The sequence below is a fragment of the Engraulis encrasicolus genome, chromosome 4, assembly GCF_034702125.1.
Source record: "Engraulis encrasicolus isolate BLACKSEA-1 chromosome 4, IST_EnEncr_1.0, whole genome shotgun sequence".
Taxonomy (NCBI): domain Eukaryota; kingdom Metazoa; phylum Chordata; class Actinopteri; order Clupeiformes; family Engraulidae; genus Engraulis; species Engraulis encrasicolus.
Genome location: NC_085860.1, coordinates 56,170,626 through 56,180,683, shown reverse-complemented (window position 1 = coordinate 56,180,683; position 10,058 = coordinate 56,170,626). Strand labels below are relative to the sequence as shown.

The following is a 10,058-nucleotide window of genomic DNA, read 5'->3' as shown; positions in this document are numbered from 1 at the left end:
GCAAGTGCAACAAGGAAACAGCCATATCATGCTACTGTGATGTTAAACAACAAAACACATGTGATGGAGGTGGATTCTGGAGCAGCATGCTCTTTGATCAGTGAGCACACCTATGACACCCTGTGGCCAGATCAACCCCCTCCAATACACAAAGATAGCAGTGTGCTTAAGCAGTGGTCACAGGCAGAGCTGCGAGTTAGAGGGAAGATTTTTGCAAAAGTGCATTATCAAGGCCGTGAACTCACATTGCCCCTGCTCATTGTGCAAGGACAGGGGACAAGCCTTATGGGCCGAGACTGGTTTGATGCTTTAGGCATATCCATGATGGGTGTACATCACGTACACAGTCAATCCATAGAGTCAATCCTGACTGAGTACGCAGAAGTGTTTCAAGAGATGGGGGCCTCACGCACACCCCCAATCTCCATTGACATCGATCCTGCAGCTTCCCCAATGTTCTTCAAAGCCCGCTCTGTGCCCTTTGCTCTCCGGGCCAGGTTAGATGAAGAACTTGATAAGCTGGTTGCCCAAGGCGTTTTTGAGCCAGTGCGCACTTCCCGGTGGGCCACACCCATTGTACCAGTTGCGAAAAAGGATGGCAGTTTGAGGATTTGTGGCGACTACCGCTGCACGGTTAACAGAGTTGTGAAACCTGATGTGTACCCCATTCCTACTGTGGCCGAACTGTTCTCCAGACTGGCAGGCGGGGTGATTTTCAGTAAATTGGACCTCAAACAAGCTTACCAGCAGCTCGTGCTGGATGACGCTGCAGCAGAACTCCTCACCATCAATACCCACCGTGGGCTCTTCCGGGCCCGCCGACTGCAGTTTGGAGTGTCAACAGCGGTGTCGATATTCCAGCGTTTCATGGATACCCTTCTTGCTGGCATTCCAGGCGTTCAGCCATATTTGGATGACATCCTCATTGCAGGAAAAACAATCGATGAGCACAATGTGCGACTCTCTGCTGTACTGCAACGGTTCACAGAGGCAGGGCTGCGGCTACAAAAGGAAAAGAGCATTTTCACGACAAGTCAGGTTGAGTTCCTGGGGTTTCGGGTGGACAAGGACGGTGTACGGCCAACCAGTGAAAAGGTGGAGGCAATCCAAAAGGCTCCGTCACCCCGGAACAAAACCGAACTGCAATCCTTCCTCGGCCTCCTAAACTTTTACAGTTGCTTTCTGCCCAACAAAGCTACAGTGTTGGAACCTCTACATCGTCTCCTGGACCAGTCCTCTACGTGGCGTTGGACTGATGATCATGAAAAGGCTTACGCTGCTGCAAAGCAACTACTTCAAGCTGATGGCGTGCTAACCCACTACGATGAAAGCAAACCCCTCGCCATTGCATGCGATGCCTCTCCTTATGGTCTGGGGGCGCTTCTATTCCATGTTGAGCCAAATGGACGAGAGGCCCCCATCTGCTTTGCGTCCAGAACGATGTCTTCGACGGAGAGGAATTATGCGCAAATTGATAAAGAGGCGCTGGCTGTCATTTTTGCAGTCAAGAAATTTCACCAGTACCTGGCTGGTCGTCATTTCCAGATTTTTACTGACCACAAGCCCCTCTTAGGCCTGCTGCACCACTCTAAGCCCATGCCCTCTATGCTGTCCCCTCGCATGCTACGCTGGAGTGTGCTTCTTGGAGCCTATGATTACGAGCTGAACTACAGGCCAGGGAAACAGCTAGCGAATGCTGATGCTCTGAGTCGCCTCCCCCTGCCCTCTACAGTGTCAGAGACCCCTCCACCCTTGGAGGTGCTTTTGCTGGAAACTGTGCCGGATGCCCCATTGCATGCAAGCAGAATCGCTGCCCTCACTCTGAAAGATCCAGTTCTGTCTCGCGTCTTACGCTGGGTCCTTCATGGCTGGCCTACAGAGGTGCCAGATGACCGTTTCAAGCCATTCCTGAACCGCCGGCATGAGCTTTCAGCGCATAAGGACTGTCTCTTATGGGGAAGTCGGGTGGTTGTTCCTGATCTGGCGAGGGAGGGAGTGATAGCCATGTTACATGATGCGCACCCAGGCATTGTGCACATGAAAGAGCTGGGGAGGAGTTACGTATGGTGGCCAGGTATGGATGCCGCCATTGAGAAAAATGTCAAAGACTGTACAGTCTGCCAAGAGTCCCGCCATGCTCCGCCCACTGCGCAACTGCATCCATGGGAGTGGACAACAAAGAAATGGTCTAGATTGCACATAGACTTTGCGGGTCCATTCCAAGGCAAAACCTTCCTCATCATTGTGGACTCCCACTCTAAGTGGCTGGAGGTAGCCGTGGTCAGTTCTATGTCATCCGCTGCTGTCATTAGCACACTGAGACTTCTGTTCGCAACCCATGGTTTGCCGGACGTCATAGTCTCTGACAATGGAGCCTCCTTTACTTCTGAAGCATTCAAGGAGTTTGCCGGGCGCAATGGCATAAGGCATGTGACCACAGCGCCCTACCACCCTCGTTCAAACGGCCAAGCCGAACGAATGGTCCAGACAACCAAGGAGGCCTTGTCCAGAATCACTGCTGGGGACTGGCAGACACGTATAGCTAGGTTCCTACTGTCACAGCACACCACGCCTAATTCTGCGACTGGGAAAAGTCCTGCCGAGATGCTCATGAATAGGCGACTTACCACTGCTCTTGATCGCCTTCATCCAGATTACGAAAATGACATGCATCGCAAACAAGAGGTGATTGCTGACAAGCATAAAGGCAGTGTTAGGAGTTTTCAACCTAGAGAGACTGTCTACATGAGGAGCTACACTGGGGCGCACAAATGGGTCCCCGGTGTCATTATGGATACCACCGGCCCTGTCTCATACAGAGTACAAACACCAGATGGGCAACTGCATCGACGCCATGTGGATCAACTGCGTGGCAGAGTGCAGGCAGGCGCTGACCAGGGTTCTGAGGGTTCTGAGGAATCACCGGACGACAGTACCCCAGAGCCTATCGAACCAACCCCACCTGCCTCTCCACAACCACCCGAGAGCGCCGAGCCAAGTGGTTCACCTGTCCCTGTGGTGGTGCCTGACCCTGCCACCCCCCTACAGCGCCCAATAAGGGAGCGCCACCCACCCCAGCGTTTTGGAGACTTTGTGGACTAGGGGAAAGGGGTGTTATGTATTGGGATTGATGTTCGGTGCATGCGCACCATCTCAGGCTGTTGCCATAGTTACCTGTTATATACAAGTTAGCTGACTCTAACAAAGGAGCCATGTAACGCCATGCCGATAACCTAAGTTGAGATTCATAAAGGTTCATAAAAGCAATCCCTCTGTGTCCGTGTCGAATCTTACAATAACTATTAGCATAGGCTGCCTGGCCTAGTGACTGTTCCTCTCCGCACTCAAGAACATTTAAAATGCTCTCTCTCTCTCTCTCTCTCTCTCTCTCTCTCTCTCTCTCTCTCTCTCTCTCTGTGACCTAATGACTGCTCCTCTCCGCACTCAAGAACATTTAAAATGCTCTCTCTTCTCTCTCTCTCTCTCTCTCTCTCTCTCTCTCTCTCTCTCTCTCTGGACTGATCCTTACTAAAGCACAGTTACAGTATTCTGTTTATGTTCCATCTTCTCTCTCAGTGTTTATAGGTTCTTCCATCCATGCAATCCATTTTGATTCACACTTTTGTGGATGTCAAACTTTTAGGAAATCTAATCTGTTTTTCTTTACTGTGTATTTGTTGTAATGGAAAGAAAAGATGCTCTGTCCAAAAAACATCTTCACATTTTAAGTGGATCACCATTTGTGTTGTAGTTCTTCTGGCAGCATAGTGTAAATTATGGGGCTTATTTGCCATTTCAAATTCTGTGTAGTGTTCAGCAAGTTCTGTATTCGGTGTCCGCACTGTAGATCATTCTGAAGGAAAATAACCTGCTAAATCATAGCATGGTTTGCTTCTTTACAAATAATGGCATAACTAATGGCAAAAGATGGTTCCACAAAATATGTACACATATACATTTACCATTAACCATTTCTTTCTTTTCTCTGTCATAAATTCCCGGCACACATACACACACACAGACGCACGCACGCACGCACGCACGCACGCACGCACGCACGCACGCACGCACCAGGGTTGGAAATAAGCACCCGTCTACCCGCCAAGGACGGGTAAATTTCAGGGCTGACTGGTATTTTTTTCAACCCACCACTCACTTTTAGTGGTAAAAATAGCTGGTGACTGGTAGATTTTAAAATCTACCTGCCACATTGACTGGTGGGGGAAAAAATTAAGTTCCACCCCTGGCACGCACGCATGCATGCACGTACAGTATGCACGCACGCACACACTTTTCTGCTGTCATGCTGCCAGGTAACCTACTCAGCCCTTCTGTGTGCATAAATCTCCTCTACTCTCTCTAGACATTTCCGGGGCTCTCTTCTCATCTCCCCTCCTGTTCCCTCTATTATCTGTTCTCCTATTCATCTCTCCTCTCATCTCCTCTCCTCTCCTCTCATCTCTTCTCCTCTCCTCTCCTCCTCCTCTCCTATCCTCTTCTCATTTGTGACCACATAAAGCTATGGCCAAGAACATATCTACTCATCCCTCTCAACCTCCCTCTCCTCATTTCCTCTCATCTTCTCTTCCCTCTTATTCCTCTACTCCTCTCTTCTGCCCTGCTCTACTCTTCTGTCTACTCCTCCTCTCTCCCTCTCCTCCTCTTCTCCTCCTATGGGCAAGGGTGCTGCCTCTGCCCTCCCCTCCTCCCCCTCCCTCTGCTGCTTCTCCTTCCCCCACTACTCCTCTTTCTCTTTCCTCTCTCTTCTCCTCTCATCTCCTCTCTCCTCCTCACATCTCCTCGCCTCTCCTCTCATCACATCTCCACACATCACATCTCCTCACATCTCCCCTCCTCTCCTCTCCTCTCCTCACATCTCCTCTCCTCTCATCACATCTCCTCTCCTCTCCTCTTCACTGCCTGCTCTCTGCCTCTTCTTCCCCCACTCCTCTCCTTCTCTCTCTGCTTCTCCCCCCCCACTCCTCTCCTTCTCTCTCTGCTTCTCTTCTCCTCTCCTCTTCTGTCCCCTCTACAGTACTTCTCTCTGCCTCTCCTTCCCCCCACTCTTCTCCTTCTCTCCTTCTCTCCTTTTCTCTCTGCTTCTCATCTCCTCTGCTCTTCTGTCCCCTCTACAGTTAGTCCTCTCCTCTCCTCTCCTCTCCTCTCCTCTCCTCTCCTCTCCTCTCCTCTCCTCTCCTCTCCTCTCCTCTCCTCTCCTCTCCACTGCCTGTTCTCTGCCTCTCCTTCCCCCACTCCTCTCCTTCTCTCATCTTCTCTCTGCCCCCCCCTCCTCTCCTTCTCTCATCTTCTCTCTGCCCCCCCCCTCCTCTCCTTCTCTCCTTTTCTCTCTGCTTCTCCTCTCCTCTTCTGTCCCCTCTACAGTACTCTGTCCTCTCTCCTCATGAATCATCTCCCAACTATGGCCAAGGACGCCGCTGCCTGGGCTGGCCTCTGTGGCGGGAGATTTACCGGCTAACCGGGGCGGGCGAGCGGGCGGGCGAGCGGGCGGGCAGGCGGGCGGGCGGCCAGTCGGATTAACACACGGGCTAGATATGGCTGCAGCCTAGGGGCCCCCACCTGCCAGGGGGGCCCTGATTGGTCAAAAGTGAAAAATGGCAGAATTATGACAAGATGCAATATTGAAAAAGTCATCTCTCATGTTCAGTAGACATGTTATCTTTAATTCCTAGCACATAATTATGACAATGTCTAAGTAAATTTGTTGTGAAATTTGCTTTCCGGGGGGTCCCACAGCAACCTGTAGCCTAGGGGCCCCAAGCCATCTTAATCCGGCCCTGGGCAGGAGGGCGGGCGGTTGGGGAAGAGCGGAGAGCGGCCAGTCGCTCGCTCGCTCGGTCAGTGTAATCGGCGGCGGCGCTGAATGCTGAGGCAGCGCGCTCCTAACGATCTCATTCTGCTTAAAAAGTCATTACAGGTTATACGACAGGATGTGCTCCGATGTAATCACTTTCCCATCTTTATGGGGAGGACTCTCCCTCTTACTCTCCCTCTTACTCTCCCTCTTCCTCCCCCTCTCTCCCTCTTACTCCCCCTCTCTCCCTCTTCCTCCCCCTCTCTCCCTCTTCCTCCCCCTCTCTCCCTCTTCCTCCCCCTCTCTCCCTCTTACTCCCCCTCTCTCCCTCTTACTCTCCCTCTCTCCCTCTGCTCTGCTCTGCTCTGCAGTGTCGCCTTCCTCCTGGTGCTCTATGACAGTGATTCTCAAACTTTTTCTGCAGGTACCCCCTTTTGGAATTAAAAATATTTTCACAAGTCATGACCCCCCATATTCTTAGACATTTTTCTGTCCCCTTAATATTGCTAGATTATGTATTGCTTGTGTGGTGCTTGTATTTCCATGTCCTTCAACCCAAAGGACAACAATTACACATACAATACTTTGGTTGGCATGAAAAGGTTGGTGTCCCATCAACATTACTTACAGAATTAGGAGACTGTTGACCAAACTCTTCTACTGAACTGAATGCCACATTTCCTCCGTGTCATTGTCAACATGGCCGCCGTTTAGTGCGTGCAGTGTCCATCATTCAAACACTGCATTTTTCCGCCATTGTTAGGGGATCATCCTGGCACTTTCAGTGCACTGCCTCAACTGAAATTTTCAGCGAGAGTGCCCTAGACATTGAAAAACAGTGCCCGAAGTGCCCGAAGTGCACAAGTGCAGCATTTGAGACGTGGCCTATGTCTATGGCGATCTGTGTGTCAAAGGTTCCATGAGCTGTCAGAGGTGTCCATAAAAAAGTTCAGACAGAAAATAAAAACACTGCCACAAATTTGTTCCTATCTGAATCAGTTGATCATCATGATCATGAAAAATGGGTGTAGTGAAGAGTGGATGTATGTGAAATGTTATGAACCTATGTGATGTACAAAGCAGCATTCATACAGTTCTGGCTCATGTGATCATATTAAAGGTGTAGGCCTACCCATCATTTTTTGTAGTTATGTTTTTCACTGTGTAAACACAACCCAGAAAACGGAAACCTTCTTTGATCAGTGCTATTGCATTGTCTGGGCGTATACCCTATGAAATGTTACTTGAAATGCAACTGGTTGCTAATTCACCTTTTTATGAACAGGCTATATAATAAATGTATCACCTCTAATGCTACTATGTACAGTTATATACAGTAGTTGAGTTTTGCCGTTCTCCTGTTCTTCCAGCCATTCACTGAGTTGGTTGATATTACCTGTCGCTTCAAGCTAGCAATTAGCATTGAACCGATCATAGATCAATTATGTATGCTAGCTTGGGGATGGAATTTGCATCGCCAGAGAATGGCTGCAACAGTACTGTAAAACATTTGGTAACACTTTACTTGACGCAGGCGTCACACATGACATGACATGACATAAGTGTCATAATAGTGTCATAATGTGTCATTCATGTGTCATAAACATTATGTCAATGTCATAAACAAATCAAAGTGACATTCGCTTATGACAAAGACAGCCCTAACAATGTCAACTTTTTATGACCATAAAACACTTATGACACTGACACCATGTTTATGACTCGCTCATGACTGTGTCATAACACTATTATGACACTGTTATGTCATCAAGTAAATGGCGTCAAGTAAAGTACTACCCAACATTTAGCTTTGGCTTCAACTGGGTTGGCTTAGCCCTAGAACATTGTCATTTGTGTGACCAAGTAAAACATTTCAACTCGACAAGAAAGATCATTAATGAAAATACAGATTTAATTAACCCCTTTCACAGAGAAGCCGTCACAAATCCATGTCTCTGTTGTAGCAGACATCTGTCGCCTGGTGCAGGAAAACACTGCGTCAAGAATGAAAGAAGTGGCCGGTCAAAGAGAGGCAGAAAATGAATTTATTCAAAGTGAAGTCAAATGCCCTCTAAAAATGGGAGGCGTGTGTGTTTGTGTCTGTGTGTGTGTGAGAGAGAGAGAGAGAGAGAGAGAGAGAGACAGAGAGACAGAGGGAATGAGTGGGTAATGGGTGTGTTTGTGACAGGGAAAGGTTCTGTGTGTGTACTGTTTGTGTGTTGTCTATGTTTGTGTTTTTGTGATTTCAAGAGACGGATGCTGTTAAAATGTCAAGAGCGCAGGGAAAGGAGGTAACCATAGTAACCACAGTAAAAATATAAAGGGGTGGGGCGGGGTGGGGGTGTTTGCGTATGACCATGATGAAGACTTCTTCTGTCAGAGATGAGGGAGCCCTTCATTCAACTGGAGAACAGTTAGATATGATTGTCGTCATGCTCCAGCCGTTAAAGCAGTACAAGAGTAAAAGGTGAGAAAAAGCAATTTGTAGCTGGGAGGGAAGAGGAGTAGAAGAGGAGAGGAGGAGAGAAGGGGAGGGGAGAAGGGGAGGGGAGAAGGGGAGGGGAGAGAGAAGAGGAGGAGAGAGGAGGAGGACAGAAGACAAGGAGAGAAGAGAAGAGGAGGTGAGAATGGGAGGCGGGAAGGAGAGAAGAGGAGTGTAGAAGGGGAGGAGAGAAGAAGAGGAGAAAAGACAAGGAGAGAGGAGAGGAGAGAAGAGGAGGAGAGAAAGGGAGGAGAGAAAGGGAGGAGGGAAGAGAGGAGAGAAGATGAGTGTAGAAGGGGAGGTGAGAAGAGAATGATAGAAGAGAGGAGAGAAGATGAGTGTAGAAGGGGAGGACAGAAGACAAGGAGAGAGGAGGAGGAGAGAAAGGGAGGAGGGAAGAGAGGGGATAAGATGAGTGTAGAAGGGGAGGAGAGAAGAGGAAGGGAGAAGAGAAGGAGAAAGGAGATGAGAAAAGAGGAGGAGGGAAAGGGAAGAGAGGTAGAGGAGGAGTGTAGAAGAAGAGGAGAGAAGAGCAGGAGAGAAGAGGAGGAGAGAAGGGGAGAGGAGAGAAAGGGAGAGGAGAGAAGGGGAGAGGAGAGGAGAGAAGGGGAGGGGAGGGGAATGGGAGGAGAGAAGGGAAGAGGAGAGAAGGGGAGGAGAGAAGGGGAGAGGAGGGGAGGGGAAGGGAGGAGAGGGGAGGGGAGGAGAGAAGAGCAGGAGAGAAGAGGAGGAGAGAAGGGGAGAGGAGAGAAGGGGAGGGGAGGGGAGGGGAAGGTGTGTCGTGGTGGGGGCAAGAGGGGGCGTTGGGACAAGGGGACAGGGGACAGGGTTCGATGCATGCACTTCATGGAGAAAGATTGCATAGCTTTTATAAAACAATGTCTTTTTGTGACCTTGATGCCAGTGCTGTGCTTTTAGCCCTCTTACTTTCTACATGTATGTTCTTTTTTTCTTTCTCTCTGTCTCTCTTTTCGTCATGTCTCCAGTTTTTAATTTCCTTTAGGCTCTGAAGAAAACATGGAGCCTTTTTCCCTTACTCCTCCTCCTTGAATCTGAGAAAGAAACCAACATTGACAAGTCATTGGAAGAATACAACGAGAGGTCCGACCATCCAGTGTTTTTGCAGACACTGGGGAAATGGGAGGAGGTGGTGAGGAGGTGAGATCAATACATCCACAGATAGCAGCATCTCCTGTCCTGTCCGTTCTACTGTATCCATTCTCCTCAGATTAGACGATGCAGAGGGGAATAATAAAAAATGAAGGAACGAATCCTCAATGTCCCGGCCATGTTAATCCGTTCGTCTCAGTTCACCATTTTCTCAAACCATTTCATCTCGCCCTCAGAGGACAATAATCCAAAACAGGGAAAAAATAAAGAAATAATCATGCACTTTCCTCTTTGTTCTGCCTGGTTGTTACGTAAGTAAATGAGTAATTAAGTACTGTAAGTATTGTGTGCTTCATTGGGAACCAAAAGCAGGGAGTATAACTACAAATAGATCCAGGAGATGGCCTTGACAGTGCTGGCCTGCTAGATCCAGGGTTGGATGGCCTTGACAGTGCTGGCCTGCTGGCCTGTCTCGTCATGTTTTTGGGGGGGCGTGGTTTGTCAGAGCCCTCTGGACAGGCACGAAGCTGTGGTCAGGAGGAAGGAGTCCGTGGTAGAGCCAACATGGCGGCCAGGAGAGGAGCCAAAATGGCCCCCGTGTGTGCAGTTGCACTTCAGCGTCTGAATCCTCCATTGGAGCCCTCGAACCGTAGG

The 10,058-nt window shown here is 49.3% G+C and overlaps 1 protein-coding gene across 1 annotated transcript; it reads left to right on the top strand.

The window, feature by feature from the left end:
- Positions 1–3,275, top strand: LOC134447001 (uncharacterized protein K02A2.6-like). Its single transcript, XM_063196284.1, has one exon. The coding sequence runs from the start codon at positions 40–42 to the stop codon at positions 3,100–3,102; it is 3,063 nt and encodes a 1,020-aa protein (XP_063052354.1). The 5' UTR covers positions 1–39; the 3' UTR covers positions 3,103–3,275.
- The last annotated feature ends 6,783 nt before the right edge of the window (positions 3,276–10,058 follow it).